This window comes from Diorhabda sublineata, chromosome 11 (genome assembly GCF_026230105.1).
Source record: "Diorhabda sublineata isolate icDioSubl1.1 chromosome 11, icDioSubl1.1, whole genome shotgun sequence".
Taxonomy (NCBI): domain Eukaryota; kingdom Metazoa; phylum Arthropoda; class Insecta; order Coleoptera; family Chrysomelidae; genus Diorhabda; species Diorhabda sublineata.
The window spans coordinates 2,065,820-2,087,964 of record NC_079484.1 but is presented as its reverse complement, the minus strand read 5'-3'; the positions used below and the strand labels follow the sequence as shown (position 1 = coordinate 2,087,964).

Below are 22,145 nucleotides of genomic sequence, written 5' to 3'. Positions count from 1 at the left end.
ACGACGTGTGTTTAAAATTTTCTTGTTTTCTGTACATAACCTCAAAAATCATCCATCAAAATATGAAATGAACGGCGTGTGTCTAAAATTTCTGTGTTTTGTGTACATAACCTCAAAAGTCTTTAATCAAAATATGATTTGAACAACGTCTGTCTAAAATTCTGTGTTTTCTATACATAACCTCAAAAATCATCCATCAAAATATGAAATAGACGACGTGTGTTTAAAATTTTCTTGTTTTCTGTACATAACCTCGAAAATCATCCATCAAAATATGAAATGGACGACGAGTGTCTAAAATTTCTGTGTTTTGTGTACATAACCTCAAAAGTCTTTAATCGAAATATGATTTGGACAACGTCTGTCTAAAATTCTGTGTTTTCTATACATAACCTCAAAAATCATCCATCAAAATATGAAATAGACGACGTGTGTTTAAAATTTTCTTGTTTTCTGTACATAACCTCGAAAATCATCCAACAAAATATGAAATGAACGGCGTGTGTCTAAAATTTCTGTGTTTTGTGTACATAACCTCAAAAGTCTTTAATCAAAATATGATTTGAACAACGTCTGTCTAAAATTCTGTGTTTTCTATACATAACCTCAAAAATCATCCATCAAAATATGAAATAGACGACGTGTGTTTAAAATTTTCTTGTTTTCTGTACATAACCTCGAAAATCATCCAACAAAATATGAAATGAACGGCGTGTGTCTAAAATTTCTGTGTTTTGTGTACATAACCTCAAAAGTCTTTAATCGAAATATGATTTGGACAACGTCTGTCTAAAATTCTGTGTTTTCTATACATAACCTCAAAAATCATCCATCAAAATATGAAATAGACGACGTGTGTTTAAAATTTTCTTGTTTTCTGTACATAACCTCGAAAATCATCCAACAAAATATGAAATGAACGGCGTGTGTCTAAAATTTCTGTGTTTTGTGTACATAACCTCAAAAGTCTTTAATCGAAATATGATTTGGACAACGTCTGTCTAAAATTCTGTGTTTTCTATACATAACCTCAAAAATCATCCATCAAAATATGAAATAGACGACGTGTGTTTAAAATTTTCTTGTTTTCTGTACATAACCTCGAAAATCATCCAACAAAATATGAAATGAACGACGAGTGTCTAAAATTTCTGTGTTTTGTGTACATAACCTCAAAAGTCTTTAATCAAAATATGATTTGGACAACGTCTGTCTAAAATTTCTGTGTTTTGTGTACATAACCTCAAAAGTCTTTAATCGAAATATGATTTGGACAACGTCTGTCTAAAATTTCTGTGTTTTGTGTACATAACCTCAAAAGTCTTTAATCGAAATATGATTTAGACAACGTCTGTCTAAAATTTCTGTGTTTTGTGTACATAACCTCAAAAGTCTTTAATCGAAATATGATTTGGACAACGTCTGTCTAAAATTTCTGTGTTTTGTGTACATAACCTCAAAAGTCTTTAATCGAAATATGATTTGGACAACGTCTGTCTAAAATTTCTGTGTTTTGTGTACATAACCTCAAAAGTCTTTAATCGAAATATGATTTAGACAACGTCTGTCTAAAATTTCTGTGTTTTGTGTACATAACCTCAAAAGTCTTTAATCGAAATATGATTTGGACAACGTCTGTCTAAAATTTCTGTGTTTTGTGTACATAACCTCAAAAGTCTTTAATCGAAATATGATTTGGACAACGTCTGTCTAAAATTTCTGTGTTTTGTGTACATAACCTCAAAAGTCTTTAATCGAAATATGATTTAGACAACGTCTGTCTAAAATTTCTGTGTTTTGTGTACATAACCTCAAAAGTCTTTAATCGAAATATGATTTGGACAACGTCTGTCTAAAATTCTGTGTTTTCTATACATAACCTCAAAAATCATCCATCAAAATATGAAATAGACGACGTGTGTTTAAAATTTTCTTGTTTTCTGTACATAACCTCGAAAATCATCCAACAAAATATGAAATGAACGACGAGTGTCTAAAATTTCTGTGTTTTGTGTACATAACCTCAAAAGTCTTTAATCGAAATATGATTTGGACAACGTCTGTCTAAAATTTCTGTGTTTTGTGTACATAACCTCAAAAGTCTTTAATCGAAATATGATTTGGACAACGTCTGTCTAAAATTCTGTGTTTTCTATACATAACCTCAAAAATCATCCATCAAAATATGAAATAGACGACGTGTGTTTAAAATTTTCTTGTTTTCTGTACATAACCTCGAAAATCATCCAACAAAATATGAAATGAACGGCGTGTGTCTAAAATTTCTGTGTTTTGTGTACATAACCTCAAAAGTCTTTAATCGAAATATGATTTGGACAACGTCTGTCTAAAATTTCTGTGTTTTGTGTACATAACCTCAAAAGTCTTTAATCGAAATATGATTTGGACAACGTCTGTCTAAAATTTCTGTGTTTTGTGTACATAACCTCAAAAGTCTTTAATCGAAATATGATTTGGACAACGTCTGTCTAAAATTTCTGTGTTTTGTGTACATAACCTCAAAAGTCTTTAATCGAAATATGATTTAGACAACGTCTGTCTAAAATTTCTGTGTTTTGTGTACATAACCTCAAAAGTCTTTAATCGAAATATGATTTGGACAACGTCTGTCTAAAATTCTGTGTTTTCTATACATAATCTCAAAAATCATCCATCAAAATATGAAATAGACGACGTGTGTTTAAAATTTTCTTGTTTTCTGTACATAACCTCGAAAATCATCCAACAAAATATGAAATGAACGGCGTGTGTCTAAAATTTCTGTGTTTTGTGTACATAACCTCAAAAGTCTTTAATCGAAATATGATTTGGACAACGTCTGTCTAAAATTTCTGTGTTTTCTATACATAACCTCAAAAATCATCCATCAAAATATGAAATAGACGACGTGTGTTTAAAATTTTCTTGTTTTCTGTACATAACCTCAAAAATCATCCATCAAAATATGAAATAGACGACGTGTGTTTAAAATTTTCTTGTTTTCTGTACATAACCTCAAAAATCATCCATCAAAATATGAAATAGACGACGTGTGTTTAAAATTTTCTTGTTTTCTGTACATAACCTCGAAAATCATCCAACAAAATATGAAATGAACGGCGTGTGTCTAAAATTTCTGTGTTTTGTGTACATAACCTCAAAAGTCTTTAATCGAAATATGATTTGGACAACGTTTGTCTAAAATTCTGTGTTTTCTATACATAACCTCAAAAATCATCCATCAAAATATGAAATAGACGACGTGTGTTTAAAATTTTCTTGTTTTCTGTACATAACCTCGAAAATCATCCATCAAAATATGAAATGGACGACGAGTGTCTAAAATTTCTGTGTTTTGTGTACATAACCTCAAAAGTCTTTAATCGAAATATGATTTGGACAACGTCTGTCTAAAATTTCTGTGTTTTGTGTACATAACCTCAAAAGTCTTTAATCGAAATATGATTTGGACAACGTCTGTCTAAAATTTCTGTGTTTTGCGTACATAACCTCAAAAGTCTTTAATCGAAATATGATTTGGACAACGTCTGTTTAAAATTCTGTGTTTTCTATACATAACCTCAAAAATCATCCATCAAAATATGAAATAGACGACGTGTGTTTAAAATTTTCTTGTTTTCTGTACATAACCTCGAAAATCATCCAACAAAATATGAAATGAACGACGAGTGTCTAAAATTTCTGTGTTTTGTGTACATAACCTCAAAAGTCTTTAATCGAAATATGATTTGGACAACGTCTGTCTAAAATTTCTGTGTTTTGTGTACATAACCTCAAAAGTCTTTAATCGAAATATGATTTAGACAACGTCTGTCTAAAATTTCTGTGTTTTGTGTACATAACCTCAAAAGTCTTTAATCGAAATATGATTTGGACAACGTCTGTCTAAAATTCTGTGTTTTCTATACATAATCTCAAAAATCATCCATCAAAATATGAAATAGACGACGTGTGTTTAAAATTTTCTTGTTTTCTGTACATAACCTCGAAAATCATCCAACAAAATATGAAATGAACGGCGTGTGTCTAAAATTTCTGTGTTTTGTGTACATAACCTCAAAAGTCTTTAATCGAAATATGATTTGGACAACGTCTGTCTAAAATTCTGTGTTTTCTATACATAACCTCAAAAATCATCCATCAAAATATGAAATAGACGACGTGTGTTTAAAATTTTCTTGTTTTCTGTACATAACCTCAAAAATCATCCATCAAAATATGAAATAGACGACGTGTGTTTAAAATTTTCTTGTTTTCTGTACATAACCTCAAAAATCATCCATCAAAATATGAAATGAACGGCGTGTGTCTAAAATTTCTGTGTTTTGTGTACATAACCTCAAAAGTCTTTAATCGAAATATGATTTGGACAACGTCTGTCTAAAATTTCTGTGTTTTGTGTACATAACCTCAAAAGTCTTTAATCGAAATATGATTTGGACAACGTCTGTCTAAAATTTCTGTGTTTTGTGTACATAACCTCAAAAGTCTTTAATCGAAATATGATTTAGACAACGTCTGTCTAAAATTTCTGTGTTTTGTGTACATAACCTCAAAAGTCTTTAATCGAAATATGATTTGGACAACGTCTGTCTAAAATTTCTGTGTTTTGTGTACATAACCTCAAAAGTCTTTAATCGAAATATGATTTGGACAACGTCTGTCTAAAATTTCTGTGTTTTGTGTACATAACCTCAAAAGTCTTTAATCGAAATATGATTTAGACAACGTCTGTCTAAAATTTCTGTGTTTTGTGTACATAACCTCAAAAGTCTTTAATCGAAATATGATTTGGACAACGTCTGTCTAAAATTCTGTGTTTTCTATACATAACCTCAAAAATCATCCATCAAAATATGAAATAGACGACGTGTGTTTAAAATTTTCTTGTTTTCTGTACATAACCTCGAAAATCATCCAACAAAATATGAAATGAACGACGAGTGTCTAAAATTTCTGTGTTTTGTGTACATAACCTCAAAAGTCTTTAATCGAAATATGATTTGGACAACGTCTGTCTAAAATTTCTGTGTTTTGTGTACATAACCTCAAAAGTCTTTAATCGAAATATGATTTGGACAACGTCTGTCTAAAATTCTGTGTTTTCTATACATAACCTCAAAAATCATCCATCAAAATATGAAATAGACGACGTGTGTTTAAAATTTTCTTGTTTTCTGTACATAACCTCGAAAATCATCCAACAAAATATGAAATGAACGGCGTGTGTCTAAAATTTCTGTGTTTTGTGTACATAACCTCAAAAGTCTTTAATCGAAATATGATTTGGACAACGTCTGTCTAAAATTTCTGTGTTTTGTGTACATAACCTCAAAAGTCTTTAATCGAAATATGATTTGGACAACGTCTGTCTAAAATTTCTGTGTTTTGTGTACATAACCTCAAAAGTCTTTAATCGAAATATGATTTGGACAACGTCTGTCTAAAATTTCTGTGTTTTGTGTACATAACCTCAAAAGTCTTTAATCGAAATATGATTTAGACAACGTCTGTCTAAAATTTCTGTGTTTTGTGTACATAACCTCAAAAGTCTTTAATCGAAATATGATTTGGACAACGTCTGTCTAAAATTCTGTGTTTTCTATACATAATCTCAAAAATCATCCATCAAAATATGAAATAGACGACGTGTGTTTAAAATTTTCTTGTTTTCTGTACATAACCTCGAAAATCATCCAACAAAATATGAAATGAACGGCGTGTGTCTAAAATTTCTGTGTTTTGTGTACATAACCTCAAAAGTCTTTAATCGAAATATGATTTGGACAACGTCTGTCTAAAATTTCTGTGTTTTCTATACATAACCTCAAAAATCATCCATCAAAATATGAAATAGACGACGTGTGTTTAAAATTTTCTTGTTTTCTGTACATAACCTCAAAAATCATCCATCAAAATATGAAATAGACGACGTGTGTTTAAAATTTTCTTGTTTTCTGTACATAACCTCAAAAATCATCCATCAAAATATGAAATAGACGACGTGTGTTTAAAATTTTCTTGTTTTCTGTACATAACCTCGAAAATCATCCAACAAAATATGAAATGAACGGCGTGTGTCTAAAATTTCTGTGTTTTGTGTACATAACCTCAAAAGTCTTTAATCGAAATATGATTTGGACAACGTTTGTCTAAAATTCTGTGTTTTCTATACATAACCTCAAAAATCATCCATCAAAATATGAAATAGACGACGTGTGTTTAAAATTTTCTTGTTTTCTGTACATAACCTCGAAAATCATCCATCAAAATATGAAATGGACGACGAGTGTCTAAAATTTCTGTGTTTTGTGTACATAACCTCAAAAGTCTTTAATCGAAATATGATTTGGACAACGTCTGTCTAAAATTTCTGTGTTTTGTGTACATAACCTCAAAAGTCTTTAATCGAAATATGATTTGGACAACGTCTGTCTAAAATTTCTGTGTTTTGCGTACATAACCTCAAAAGTCTTTAATCGAAATATGATTTGGACAACGTCTGTTTAAAATTCTGTGTTTTCTATACATAACCTCAAAAATCATCCATCAAAATATGAAATAGACGACGTGTGTTTAAAATTTTCTTGTTTTCTGTACATAACCTCGAAAATCATCCAACAAAATATGAAATGAACGACGAGTGTCTAAAATTTCTGTGTTTTGTGTACATAACCTCAAAAGTCTTTAATCGAAATATGATTTGGACAACGTCTGTCTAAAATTTCTGTGTTTTGTGTACATAACCTCAAAAGTCTTTAATCGAAATATGATTTAGACAACGTCTGTCTAAAATTTCTGTGTTTTGTGTACATAACCTCAAAAGTCTTTAATCGAAATATGATTTGGACAACGTCTGTCTAAAATTCTGTGTTTTCTATACATAATCTCAAAAATCATCCATCAAAATATGAAATAGACGACGTGTGTTTAAAATTTTCTTGTTTTCTGTACATAACCTCGAAAATCATCCAACAAAATATGAAATGAACGGCGTGTGTCTAAAATTTCTGTGTTTTGTGTACATAACCTCAAAAGTCTTTAATCGAAATATGATTTGGACAACGTCTGTCTAAAATTCTGTGTTTTCTATACATAACCTCAAAAATCATCCATCAAAATATGAAATAGACGACGTGTGTTTAAAATTTTCTTGTTTTCTGTACATAACCTCAAAAATCATCCATCAAAATATGAAATAGACGACGTGTGTTTAAAATTTTCTTGTTTTCTGTACATAACCTCAAAAATCATCCATCAAAATATGAAATGAACGGCGTGTGTCTAAAATTTCTGTGTTTTGTGTACATAACCTCAAAAGTCTTTAATCGAAATATGATTTGGACAACGTCTGTCTAAAATTCTGTGTTTTCTATACATAACCTCAAAAATCATCCATCAAAATATGAAATAGACGACGTGTGTTTAAAATTTTCTTGTTTTCTGTACATAACCTCGAAAATCATCCAACAAAATATGAAATGAACGACGAGTGTCTAAAATTTCTGTGTTTTGTGTACATAACCTCAAAAGTCTTTAATCAAAATATGATTTGGACAACGTCTGTCTAAAATTTCTGTGTTTTGTGTACATAACCTCAAAAGTCTTTAATCGAAATATGATTTGGACAACGTCTGTCTAAAATTTCTGTGTTTTGTGTACATAACCTCAAAAGTCTTTAATCGAAATATGATTTAGACAACGTCTGTCTAAAATTTCTGTGTTTTGTGTACATAACCTCAAAAGTCTTTAATCGAAATATGATTTGGACAACGTCTGTCTAAAATTTCTGTGTTTTGTGTACATAACCTCAAAAGTCTTTAATCGAAATATGATTTGGACAACGTCTGTCTAAAATTTCTGTGTTTTGTGTACATAACCTCAAAAGTCTTTAATCGAAATATGATTTAGACAACGTCTGTCTAAAATTTCTGTGTTTTGTGTACATAACCTCAAAAGTCTTTAATCGAAATATGATTTGGACAACGTCTGTCTAAAATTTCTGTGTTTTGTGTACATAACCTCAAAAGTCTTTAATCGAAATATGATTTGGACAACGTCTGTCTAAAATTTCTGTGTTTTGTGTACATAACCTCAAAAGTCTTTAATCGAAATATGATTTAGACAACGTCTGTCTAAAATTTCTGTGTTTTGTGTACATAACCTCAAAAGTCTTTAATCGAAATATGATTTGGACCACGTCTGTCTAAAATTCTGTGTTTTCTATACATAACCTCAAAAATCATCCATCAAAATATGAAATAGACGACGTGTGTTTAAAATTTTCTTGTTTTCTGTACATAACCTCGAAAATCATCCAACAAAATATGAAATGAACGACGAGTGTCTAAAATTTCTGTGTTTTGTGTACATAACCTCAAAAGTCTTTAATCGAAATATGATTTGGACAACGTCTGTCTAAAATTTCTGTGTTTTGTGTACATAACCTCAAAAGTCTTTAATCGAAATATGATTTGGACAACGTCTGTCTAAAATTCTGTGTTTTCTATACATAACCTCAAAAATCATCCATCAAAATATGAAATAGACGACGTGTGTTTAAAATTTTCTTGTTTTCTGTACATAACCTCGAAAATCATCCAACAAAATATGAAATGAACGGCGTGTGTCTAAAATTTCTGTGTTTTGTGTACATAACCTCAAAAGTCTTTAATCGAAATATGATTTGGACAACGTCTGTCTAAAATTTCTGTGTTTTGTGTACATAACCTCAAAAGTCTTTAATCGAAATATGATTTGGACAACGTCTGTCTAAAATTTCTGTGTTTTGTGTACATAACCTCAAAAGTCTTTAATCGAAATATGATTTGGACAACGTCTGTCTAAAATTTCTGTGTTTTGTGTACATAACCTCAAAAGTCTTTAATCGAAATATGATTTAGACAACGTCTGTCTAAAATTTCTGTGTTTTGTGTACATAACCTCAAAAGTCTTTAATCGAAATATGATTTGGACAACGTCTGTCTAAAATTCTGTGTTTTCTATACATAATCTCAAAAATCATCCATCAAAATATGAAATAGACGACGTGTGTTTAAAATTTTCTTGTTTTCTGTACATAACCTCGAAAATCATCCAACAAAATATGAAATGAACGGCGTGTGTCTAAAATTTCTGTGTTTTGTGTACATAACCTCAAAAGTCTTTAATCGAAATATGATTTGGACAACGTCTGTCTAAAATTCTGTGTTTTCTATACATAACCTCAAAAATCATCCATCAAAATATGAAATAGACGACGTGTGTTTAAAATTTTCTTGTTTTCTGTACATAACCTCAAAAATCATCCATCAAAATATGAAATAGACGACGTGTGTTTAAAATTTTCTTGTTTTCTGTACATAACCTCAAAAATCATCCATCAAAATATGAAATGAACGGCGTGTGTCTAAAATTTCTGTGTTTTGTGTACATAACCTCAAAAGTCTTTAATCAAAATATGATTTGAACAACGTCTGTCTAAAATTCTGTGTTTTCTATACATAACCTCAAAAATCATCCATCAAAATATGAAATAGACGACGTGTGTTTAAAATTTTCTTGTTTTCTGTACATAACCTCGAAAATCATCCATCAAAATATGAAATGGACGACGAGTGTCTAAAATTTCTGTGTTTTGTGTACATAACCTCAAAAGTCTTTAATCGAAATATGATTTGGACAACGTCTGTCTAAAATTCTGTGTTTTCTATACATAACCTCAAAAATCATCCATCAAAATATGAAATAGACGACGTGTGTTTAAAATTTTCTTGTTTTCTGTACATAACCTCGAAAATCATCCAACAAAATATGAAATGAACGGCGTGTGTCTAAAATTTCTGTGTTTTGTGTACATAACCTCAAAAGTCTTTAATCAAAATATGATTTGAACAACGTCTGTCTAAAATTCTGTGTTTTCTATACATAACCTCAAAAATCATCCATCAAAATATGAAATAGACGACGTGTGTTTAAAATTTTCTTGTTTTCTGTACATAACCTCGAAAATCATCCAACAAAATATGAAATGAACGGCGTGTGTCTAAAATTTCTGTGTTTTGTGTACATAACCTCAAAAGTCTTTAATCGAAATATGATTTGGACAACGTCTGTCTAAAATTCTGTGTTTTCTATACATAACCTCAAAAATCATCCATCAAAATATGAAATAGACGACGTGTGTTTAAAATTTTCTTGTTTTCTGTACATAACCTCGAAAATCATCCAACAAAATATGAAATGAACGGCGTGTGTCTAAAATTTCTGTGTTTTGTGTACATAACCTCAAAAGTCTTTAATCGAAATATGATTTGGACAACGTCTGTCTAAAATTCTGTGTTTTCTATACATAACCTCAAAAATCATCCATCAAAATATGAAATAGACGACGTGTGTTTAAAATTTTCTTGTTTTCTGTACATAACCTCGAAAATCATCCAACAAAATATGAAATGAACGACGAGTGTCTAAAATTTCTGTGTTTTGTGTACATAACCTCAAAAGTCTTTAATCAAAATATGATTTGGACAACGTCTGTCTAAAATTTCTGTGTTTTGTGTACATAACCTCAAAAGTCTTTAATCGAAATATGATTTGGACAACGTCTGTCTAAAATTTCTGTGTTTTGTGTACATAACCTCAAAAGTCTTTAATCGAAATATGATTTAGACAACGTCTGTCTAAAATTTCTGTGTTTTGTGTACATAACCTCAAAAGTCTTTAATCGAAATATGATTTGGACAACGTCTGTCTAAAATTTCTGTGTTTTGTGTACATAACCTCAAAAGTCTTTAATCGAAATATGATTTGGACAACGTCTGTCTAAAATTTCTGTGTTTTGTGTACATAACCTCAAAAGTCTTTAATCGAAATATGATTTAGACAACGTCTGTCTAAAATTTCTGTGTTTTGTGTACATAACCTCAAAAGTCTTTAATCGAAATATGATTTGGACAACGTCTGTCTAAAATTTCTGTGTTTTGTGTACATAACCTCAAAAGTCTTTAATCGAAATATGATTTGGACAACGTCTGTCTAAAATTTCTGTGTTTTGTGTACATAACCTCAAAAGTCTTTAATCGAAATATGATTTAGACAACGTCTGTCTAAAATTTCTGTGTTTTGTGTACATAACCTCAAAAGTCTTTAATCGAAATATGATTTGGACAACGTCTGTCTAAAATTCTGTGTTTTCTATACATAACCTCAAAAATCATCCATCAAAATATGAAATAGACGACGTGTGTTTAAAATTTTCTTGTTTTCTGTACATAACCTCGAAAATCATCCAACAAAATATGAAATGAACGACGAGTGTCTAAAATTTCTGTGTTTTGTGTACATAACCTCAAAAGTCTTTAATCGAAATATGATTTGGACAACGTCTGTCTAAAATTTCTGTGTTTTGTGTACATAACCTCAAAAGTCTTTAATCGAAATATGATTTGGACAACGTCTGTCTAAAATTCTGTGTTTTCTATACATAACCTCAAAAATCATCCATCAAAATATGAAATAGACGACGTGTGTTTAAAATTTTCTTGTTTTCTGTACATAACCTCGAAAATCATCCAACAAAATATGAAATGAACGGCGTGTGTCTAAAATTTCTGTGTTTTGTGTACATAACCTCAAAAGTCTTTAATCGAAATATGATTTGGACAACGTCTGTCTAAAATTTCTGTGTTTTGTGTACATAACCTCAAAAGTCTTTAATCGAAATATGATTTGGACAACGTCTGTCTAAAATTTCTGTGTTTTGTGTACATAACCTCAAAAGTCTTTAATCGAAATATGATTTGGACAACGTCTGTCTAAAATTTCTGTGTTTTGTGTACATAACCTCAAAAGTCTTTAATCGAAATATGATTTAGACAACGTCTGTCTAAAATTTCTGTGTTTTGTGTACATAACCTCAAAAGTCTTTAATCGAAATATGATTTGGACAACGTCTGTCTAAAATTCTGTGTTTTCTATACATAATCTCAAAAATCATCCATCAAAATATGAAATAGACGACGTGTGTTTAAAATTTTCTTGTTTTCTGTACATAACCTCGAAAATCATCCAACAAAATATGAAATGAACGGCGTGTGTCTAAAATTTCTGTGTTTTGTGTACATAACCTCAAAAGTCTTTAATCGAAATATGATTTGGACAACGTCTGTCTAAAATTTCTGTGTTTTCTATACATAACCTCAAAAATCATCCATCAAAATATGAAATAGACGACGTGTGTTTAAAATTTTCTTGTTTTCTGTACATAACCTCAAAAATCATCCATCAAAATATGAAATAGACGACGTGTGTTTAAAATTTTCTTGTTTTCTGTACATAACCTCAAAAATCATCCATCAAAATATGAAATAGACGACGTGTGTTTAAAATTTTCTTGTTTTCTGTACATAACCTCGAAAATCATCCAACAAAATATGAAATGAACGGCGTGTGTCTAAAATTTCTGTGTTTTGTGTACATAACCTCAAAAGTCTTTAATCGAAATATGATTTGGACAACGTTTGTCTAAAATTCTGTGTTTTCTATACATAACCTCAAAAATCATCCATCAAAATATGAAATAGACGACGTGTGTTTAAAATTTTCTTGTTTTCTGTACATAACCTCGAAAATCATCCATCAAAATATGAAATGGACGACGAGTGTCTAAAATTTCTGTGTTTTGTGTACATAACCTCAAAAGTCTTTAATCGAAATATGATTTGGACAACGTCTGTCTAAAATTTCTGTGTTTTGTGTACATAACCTCAAAAGTCTTTAATCGAAATATGATTTGGACAACGTCTGTCTAAAATTTCTGTGTTTTGCGTACATAACCTCAAAAGTCTTTAATCGAAATATGATTTGGACAACGTCTGTTTAAAATTCTGTGTTTTCTATACATAACCTCAAAAATCATCCATCAAAATATGAAATAGACGACGTGTGTTTAAAATTTTCTTGTTTTCTGTACATAACCTCGAAAATCATCCAACAAAATATGAAATGAACGACGAGTGTCTAAAATTTCTGTGTTTTGTGTACATAACCTCAAAAGTCTTTAATCGAAATATGATTTGGACAACGTCTGTCTAAAATTTCTGTGTTTTGTGTACATAACCTCGAAAATGTACAGGAATGTATCATGGATGACGCATCCAAAACATCCGAGACGTATTCTCTTCGGATAAAAATTTAGTTTTGAAACTTTTTGTTGCGATTTTAGAAGGATGATTGTAGTCAGATGTACCTACTAATAAAACCGGAATTGGGTTTAACTTATCCTGGTGCCGATTACGTTTCCGAATGTATCAAAAAAACCAGCAAAGAATATCCGACATTACCTATGGTTCTCGATTGTCAAAACATTCTTAAACTCGATTATGCAGCTGCTAAAGTAAGTGTCGCATCAACAAATTTCAAATTTACCTTCTTTTGTGACAATATAGGAAAAAAAACGCATTCAAACTACTTGTAGATCGAATCAGATCATCAATTTCGAAATAACTTATATATCAACTAGCCCTCGTATAATAATTTCAACAATTAAATATTTTGATATAAAACATGATGTTATAGACCTTGGAGAATATTTTGGAATGTTACAACGAAACCGAAACTTCTCTCTTAATAACAAATATGAAGGAAGAAGTTTTCAAAATATTCGAAACAGTGGCCGATCCGGCATTAACCCCATTGTGTAGTAAAACAAACCATGTTCCCGAAGCTATAGTACTCAATATCGACGTTCAGCAAGACAAAGAAGAAAATCCTTTGTTAGAGGGTACGCGAGAGAGAAAACATTCGAAATCATCATCAGTTGGCACTATCAAATCACTTCATACAGAAAGGAGATTGTCGAGAGGATCATTTAAAGGTGATAGAAGAACGTCAAATGTTTCTCATAGAAGTGATACGAGAAGATCGTCTATTATGAGTAAAAATAACGAAAGAAAATTATCAATATACGATTTGGAATAGAATAAATTATATTTATTCAAATATGATATTATAAATTAAATAAAAATTATTTTTTAAAATAAAATTTTTCAAAGTTTATTATATATTTCGTACTAAAATTAGCAAAATAGCGACGTGGCTTAATTCGATAAGTTCAAAAATTATAAATAATAATCGATTATTATCTTTCACTCGTAACTTGACGTAATCTAATATTTAAGAAACCACTCGAGATACGTTCTCATGATTACGTTTCGTTACTAGTAAAATAATCGATTATTTTCGATGATTTGTAGCTGGTGGCAACCGAGACAACTGTCAGCCACAAAAAGAAGAAAATGGACGTCACTTGTCGTTTGTCAATAGATGGAGGGAAGTATAGCTTGTTGTGATTGTTATATGTTTTTGTTAACATAAAATTAAGTTGTTTTTGATAGAAAAAGAGTGCAGAGATTCTTTAAACTTACAATTCAGAAATGGGATCAGTATGAGATCGCCGTTTGAACTTAAAAGTGTCGATGGATGTGCCCTAACCAAATATAAATAGATAGACACATCAAATACCAGACAACGAGAGCTAGATAAAGTGATACAAAAACACGCTTCAAGAGCTGGTTATACTATAATTCAATACAGTTCTTATTGTTTTTATTATTTTTTTGCAGTGCAGTTGATACTTTTGAAGAATAGTAGACCCATTGTAGATTTTTCAAGTGCATGTCTACGTTATTATGTATTTCCTATTGGAAACCATGATAAAAAATGTTTACCATTTGTTTTGTGATTACTAGAAGTTTTTCACTAAAATAGTGGGATACAACACAAAAAAATTAGGTAGAGGCAAAAGAGTTATAAAAGATTTTTAGTTTGAAAATCTCTTTTTTGTTAATGAAAAAATTACTTGGAAGTCGTTCAAAAAAGTTGTCTGAACAGTTTTTGTTAAATAACAAAGGTGAAAATTATAAGCCTTGTTGTGAGTGACTTATTAAAATTTTTGAACAGATAGAAGTGATTTTTCCCCAAAAATTCATTTCCTGTACTTACATTTAAATTTACAAACTTAAGAATTATAAATAATGAACAGGGCGAGCATTTTCAGCAAGATTTAAATATTTTTGAAGAATGTCTAGGATAAAAAAACGTTATGAGATTACTGTTGGTTACAAAGTTTTTATTAGTAGAGGTCTTTGGGGAAAGGAAAGGTTTTTATAGTGGGATATATCAGAATAAAGAAATAATATATTTTCTGTTCACGTCTATTTGATAAAATACAATTTTTATTTGACAATCATATTGCTAATATAGAGCTAGCACAATTTTTGAGCAAACTGTGTATAAATACAAATATTGCAAAAGACTAGAATACACTTTGTAACAATTTATCCAATTTTCCTATAATTACAATACAAAAATTATATAAAGTAGGTAAGAAATAAGTATACCATACATAGGACAGAAATAGTATATGAAATATATAAAAACCTACGAGGATCTACTTCCTGTTTACTTTGGTTTCAGCAAGATAAAATTATGTGGAAAATACTTTTTCCAATAGAAATAGTTTTGGTACTTGGGACTTTCCAGTTCACTAGTTTTTCTTTTGTACATTCTGATGAAAATACAGTCTCTAAAGACAAATGGTGGTTTAGTTTTGGACAAGACAGCCTATAAAAACAAATCTAAAGACAAATAGCGATGTGTTTTTAAAAAAGACAGCCTCTAAAGGCAAATAGTGGTTTATTTATGAAAAAGACAGCGTCTAAACACAAATGGCGATGTGTTTTTGAAAAATATAGTCTAGAGATAAATGGCGGTTTGTTTTTTTGTAAAAAAAAAACAACAAATGCCGTTTGTAGTATCTGAATTTGTTTAATTCGATAAAATTTATGGTTTCGGAGAGATCTTTGTAGATGCCAAGGGAACCGTTTGCCATAAAGAGACATTCCGAAGAAAATTATCATAAATTGAAAACACTTACACTGTTACCTTGCTGTCGTATGTTTGGGATAAAAAAACTATAATTACCAGTCACTTATTCAAAGTATTTCACAAATTTTATATATAATATGTAAATAAGTGATCGAGAATTAAAGAATACATTTTAATTATAACGCAAATCCTAAATCTAGACTATCTCAGATTTTGGACGGAAGAGTTGAGAGCTCATTTTATTTCTACAGAATATTAATCGAATCGTATTTTTAAATATCAAAACACTCTTTATCTAACCTATATTTTTATTATTTTGATATGTTTATCTCTTACGGCGATTCCAAAGTTAGTTATTTTGCAAATACTTAGAGTTATAATTGATACTTTCAAAACACAAAACTTTCGTTTATAATAAGAGTTTCTTTCGGAAAATTCTTTCGGTTCAAAATACAAAACAATTTATTTCCTTATCTAAATGGACAATTTTCATACTCACCCCCGTACACTTCCTATTGACGACGTAGATTCTTCTTTTGAATGTTAAAATGAGTTACATTATTTACATACGACAATTCAGTTGAAACGAAAGAATTTTACTGAATCACAAACTTACAAAGCCGATAATCAACATTAATATATATATATATATATACAAATTTTAAAAATTCACACGTGTTTGACAAAGGCACAAACAACACACTGTGTTACAAGATTTCTTCAAGTTTTAAACCAGTAAAACGTTGTAAATAAATACGTTGTATTGAGATTTAAATGACGTAGTAGATTTCATTTAAAAAACCACGATGTATATTTATGTGCTGGTTAAAAATTCCTTCCCCCTCGTATATTATTCACACCAAGTTCACTTTTAGAATGGAAATTTTTTGTTTTTGACGTTGGTACCAAAAAGTCGTGAAATTGTGCTCGGCTGTCGCTAACTACCAACTGACATTTCTTCGTAGTTATTTCCGCGGCGTAAAATAGTTAGCAGAAAAGGCGTAACTTTTAATGCTATTATACCACATAAATGTCGAATACATACACTATATTGCCGCCTTAGTAAAAACTAAATCCATTTTTGGTTTCAAATGTCTTATGAATACCATTCGGAAGAAAATCATCTGAGAAAAACAGTTACTTCAAATCTAGACTGACAGCGTATGAAAATGCTGTTAAGTCCTACGTGAACGCCATTTTGTAGTTGCTGTCACTTAGTGCTCTCAATAATTAGTGGTTTTGGTGTTTATTTCGAGTTGTTTAAATAATTCGTGATAATTATTAAAAAAGTAAGTATTTTTAATATCTAGGTTGCAATATATCTTCTAAAACAGTAGGAAATCAGTTGACTTCCTTAATTTGCAGGTTTTTATTTAAAATTTGGATCAACTACTTTTTTTCCTAAGTAACAATTAAAATTTTTTTCTGTAAAAACCCTTGAAGTGAGTGCAAATTTACATTCATATTTATTAAAAATATCGGTTAGGTCTTTTGACAACGAAATACTGCAGTTATATTTCCATTTTATCAACTGTGTGAACAAAGCACACTTGTTGATGTTGCGATGTTGCCACGAGTATCAAAATTATTTTTCGTCAAGAGTTGTGATACACAAACTTCATGTTGATGACAGATATTACACAAATTATAAAATGAAAAGTAACTTTTCACTATCATAGAATCTCTTATGTAAATAAAACTATTAATGGTAGCGAGAAATAGTGACAGTTAACCACAAAAATTCGACTTTTTGGTACTAATTTCGACTAAAAAAAGTCGTATCATCTGAAAGAAGCTTGAGGAAATCACCGATTGTAAGATTCTGTGACGTAATAGATGATCAGAAAACTTCATGACAAGTGACATCTAGTTTGACAGGTTTTGACATATTCAGCCATATTTGTGAACAGTTAATTTTCTATTTTCAATTCTTATGGATCTAATTTGTTTTTAATAACTGCTTCTCTTGAATTATCATAACTCTAACTAACGTATAATAATTTAACATATAATTATAATAAAAATAACTTGAACAAGTTCTAATACGACTGACAGTAACTTAAAATCGGCAACGTTGCGTTACCTTTCAGCTGATTTATATTTCGTGACCAACGTTTTGAAATTCGGTTCGTTTCCCGAACATTCGATTCAGACGAAATGAGAGTTACTCATGTGTCAGTAACCTATCAGATTCGTACAACGTTGCCACATGTCTTATGATATTTTTAATTTAAAAATAATAGAAAATTATTGCTACAACTTTTGTTTTAAATATTCTCGGCCATAGAAAATCTTACAACCGGTCATTTTTACAATAAAAATTCTAAAATTTGCTACTTTCAAGTTTTTTCGTTGAATTGAATTTGCTTTTTGAGATTTTAATAAGTATTTGTGGAAATTTTCATTATTTCGATCAAGTACAACAATAGTCTATATAAGTAGTAGTTTTTTGAGCCAAAATTTGAGCTTAAAATGTTTGAGCAAAGACAAATAATAATTAATAACTCGCATCAATATTATACAGAGTGTATCAGTATATATTGACAGTATATAATAATTTTTAGTAGTTTGCTTATTATAAATACATTTGAGCTTTAATTTTTTTCGATACAAAATTAAAAATTTTTGGTAGTATCATTGAAAATTTTGATTTTATGCTCTGCCTAAAAATATTCATAGAAAAAAATTTTATAAAATAATGATATTATAGCGAATCTAAAAGGGAATCTAATAATTCTAATTGACATTCATCCCAACCGTTTGTAGCTAACAATAGTCCAGTCAATTCGTCTTCAGCTAACATTTGATTGACGGGTTCAGTCACGACAGATTGATTTGGCATCGAACTGGGTACAAAATCTCTTGTTGTGTTGTCTTCTTTCGTTGCTTCTTCTTCGGATTCCGAAGCTAGGAAACCGGCGTCTTTTTGTGATTTCTTATCGAACTTATTCTCTTTTTTCTTAATTTCATCGAAATTCTCGATATCGGTATCGCCACATATTGATATGTTGGAGAGAATATTGTGTTTTCTTTCACCTGTATTTTGATTTGAACGATACCTGCAGAAATTTATCAATAAAACATTGGAACATATTTTTAATGATGTATATCCTAACCGAAATCTTGAGAATATAAATAACAATTACCTTTTAGTTTTTCTTGAAGGTTTCTGTGCTTTTTGATCGGGATGTCGATTTCTCGGTGCCCTCACCGTTAGACTTGATCTTCTTTTCGATCTCCTAGACTCTTCTAATCTTTCTAAATCCAATTTCCAAAAGCCTCCTTTACCTGGTTGATCTTTAGATCGAGGATGTTTCACGAAACATTTATTTAAAGATAAATTGTGTCGTATTGAATTCTAAAAAAAAATTTATAATGAGAACAACAAAATTTTTAGTGATCTGGCAACATCGTTGGTTATTTTCTCCCTCTCGATGTCATTTATTCTATCGACGAAGATAATTCTTCTGTATTGAGTAAGATGGCAGCACCTATTTATTCTAGTAATGTCTTTAGACGATTAGAGCGGGGCGCTTTTTCAATGTTTTACATTTTTATCGGATGCTTACGCTGATTTTTGTATAAAACAAAAGTTATGTTGAAAATTGTCGTGCAAAGGAAAAGAAAACTTTTATATTTTTACATTAAAATGGACGGTAATCTTATTCTGAAAGTGACACGTACTTTAAATACCAACGGTCATAATTTAACAACGAATTATCCTGACAAGGTTGCCAAGCTTATTTATTAAGAACAAAATTTTGTGATTTTTAACCGTATCTTGAGTGAAAGAGTTTGAAATTTTGAAAATTGAAGCTAATCATTATTTTAAATATTTTTTTTACAATAAAAAATTTTATCTAGTATAAAAAAATCGTGTTTTGATAAACCATACAGGGTGTTCCGTATAAATAATGACGTCAATTCTTATATTTTCGGTCTAGAAAATTGAAAAATCGTCCGATTTCGATGAATTTTTTTTGAAATATTCGTTTTTACGGCGGTTTTACGAAATAAATTATGGGAATAAAAAAAAATGAAAAGTTATATTGGTTTCAGGGCTTTAAATGTTCATGAAAATGCACTCATTCACGTATAATTGTTGATAACTTTTTTCCAAATAATCAAATGAAGTTTTTATATATTTTTTCATAATCTCCAATAAAAAACGAACAAATTGTAAAATAAATTATACAAAAATGTTGATTTTTCATGTTTTTACAATTAAAAATAATAATTACTCGTTTGTACCTTTTTTATTAAGTAATTATTAAAATTTTATGAACAAAAACATTCTTAAAGTCAATTATTGTAACCGAGTGTACAATATTAAAAGCTAATTTTGAAAAATTGAAAATTTTCATCATTAAAAAAATGGTTTTTCACTAACGTTGACTGTTAAAAAGAATTGGGAGTGGGGTGAGAGGCGGGGAACGAAGTAGACCAAATGTGAACATTTTTTCTGAATTTTTAGCAACCCCTCCCCCTCCCCGGTTGATTTTTTCGATTTTCTAGAGCGTTTTTGACGTCATTTAAAGCTTTAAGTGATATAAAAAATGAATAAACCGCCATTTTTGAATTTTTTTTTCCAAAATGTTCGTTTTTTTGGTGTAGATTAACAAAAAGAATATATGAACTGCTTTGTAAAAAAGTTATGAACGGTTATATACGAAGAAGTACTTTTATGATCATATTTAAAGTCATGAGATGTTTCTCGTATTTTTTTTTTCTCATAGATCCGCCGTAAAAACGAAGAATTTAAAAAAAAATCATCGAAATCGGACGATTTTTCGATTTTATAGAGTAAAAAAAGTTCTAATTTCGTAACTTTGAACTCAGAAACGAGGTGTCGTATGAGAAAATTTTTTTTATATCGCGTCATCAACTCGCCCCCGAATTTTTCGCATCAATTCCTAAAATAACTCGTACAACCCAACAAATCGGCAACGCCGCGCTCCCACCCAGTCGATTCGTATTTCGTGACCGTGGCTATTTAGATATAGTGACGTAATCTTACCTGCCAACTGGGATGCGCTTTCCTATAATACAAAAAATTCTCTCTAATCCAATGGTAAATGGCCGATAAAGTCATTTTGTTCCCGTTTTTTCCCATCGCCATACATATCAAAGTAGCGTACGAAAACGGCGGCTTCTTCTCTCCGTTCTTCTTATAATAATTAATATTAATCGTTAGATCTTCTTGCGTATTATTCGATTTCCTTTTCGGTTTGGGAGTGGGAGATACGGGGGGCGTCGGAATATTCGGCATCGACATTATATTAGTGATGTTATGTAACCAGTTTAAACTGGTCAAATCCGTTTCGGTTTGTTCGTCGTTTTCGCTTTGAGGACTCAACATCGGAATATTTACGATATTTTGCGCGGCGTTATCGTCATTTCGATTTTCTCTCGGCTCATCCACTTGTTGTACTATTTCGAAAATTTCCGCGTTCGTTTTAACCGAATCCTCGTATATCGCATACGGGATTATTTCTTCGTAAACTCCATCTTTGAGATCGATGAACGTCGATTTGATTTCGCTATTATCTAATAAATTATTATTAACTATAAATTCGTTTCGGAATTGGATTTCGACTATTTGGTTTTCGGGTAAATTCATAACGTTCGTCGACTCGATTTCCACGCAGTTTTCCACCTCAGTCGGTATATAACCGATGTCGGGGACCGTATTAACGATCGTGTTCAAATTATCATTATCCTCGTTGTTCGAATCGTACGATAAAGCCTTGTTTATATTCCGGAGATTCTCCGTCGCGATTACAGTTTCTCGATCGGGTTCGATCGCTTGAAAACTGAACTGAATATCATCACAATTTTCTATACTTTCCATGTTTTTACAAACTTCCAAAGTCATTTTGAGCAGATCTGAGCAATACGTGATCGATTAAAAAGGACGGATTCGTATCACATGATTCTCGTAGCCTCAAGCCGTTTCGTTAATCTGAAAATTACAAAAAATTACAGCTTTAATACACGTTATTCGGTTCCTGCAGTCACTAGAAGTCAAAAAATTTTCGCCCGCCGCGTAATCTACTGCGAAATGCTAAACCCGCAAGCACCGGCTCATAGTTTAGTCCTATGAGGCGCGAAACGTGTTGTGGTTAGGTTTAAAACGACTAAAACCTACTGCGAAATGCTAAACCCGCAAGCACCGGCTCATAGTTTAGTCCTATGAGGCGCGAAACGTGTTGTGGTTAGGTTTAAAACGACTAAAA

General features: G+C 30.6%; 2 protein-coding genes across 5 annotated transcripts in view; one reads left to right on the top strand and one right to left on the bottom strand.

Moving 5' to 3' along the window:
• The window catches only part of LOC130450350 (sodium-independent sulfate anion transporter-like), a 36,595-nt gene extending 19,831 nt beyond the window's left edge, over positions 1-16,764 (top strand). For 2 of the 4 annotated variants that reach the window (XM_056788701.1, XM_056788700.1), the window contains exons 8-9: positions 13,247-13,417; positions 13,600-14,106. In XM_056788701.1, coding sequence (XP_056644679.1) covers positions 13,247-13,417; positions 13,600-14,001 — 573 coding nt within the window. In that variant the 3' untranslated portion in view covers positions 14,002-14,106. Of the gene's footprint in view, positions 1-13,246; positions 13,418-13,599; positions 14,113-14,276 lie in introns of those variants that run through there. The other 2 variants (XM_056788702.1, XM_056788699.1) reach the window with 2 other exon arrangements.
• Positions 16,765-18,613: 1,849 nt separating this feature from the next.
• LOC130450352 (uncharacterized) lies at positions 18,614-21,941 on the bottom strand. Its single transcript, XM_056788704.1, has 3 exons — positions 20,927-21,941; positions 19,056-19,267; positions 18,614-18,968 (listed from the first exon to the last, which is right to left on the bottom strand). The coding sequence occupies exons 1-3, from the start codon at positions 21,782-21,784 to the stop codon at positions 18,614-18,616; spliced, it is 1,425 nt and encodes a 474-aa protein (XP_056644682.1). The 5' UTR covers positions 21,785-21,941.
• Positions 21,942-22,145: the final 204 nt, after the last annotated feature.

Coding starts and splice junctions, on each gene's coding strand:
- LOC130450352 (XM_056788704.1), bottom strand. CDS start 21,784: ATGACTTTGGAAGTTTGTAAAAACATGGAAAGTATAGAAAATTGTGAT. Junction 19,268..20,926: donor AAGCGCATCCCAGTTGGCAG/GTAAGATTACGT, acceptor ATTTTTTTTTAG/AATTCAATACGACACAATTT. Junction 18,969..19,055: donor CCTTCAAGAAAAACTAAAAG/GTAATTGTTATT, acceptor AAATTTCTGCAG/GTATCGTTCAAATCAAAATA.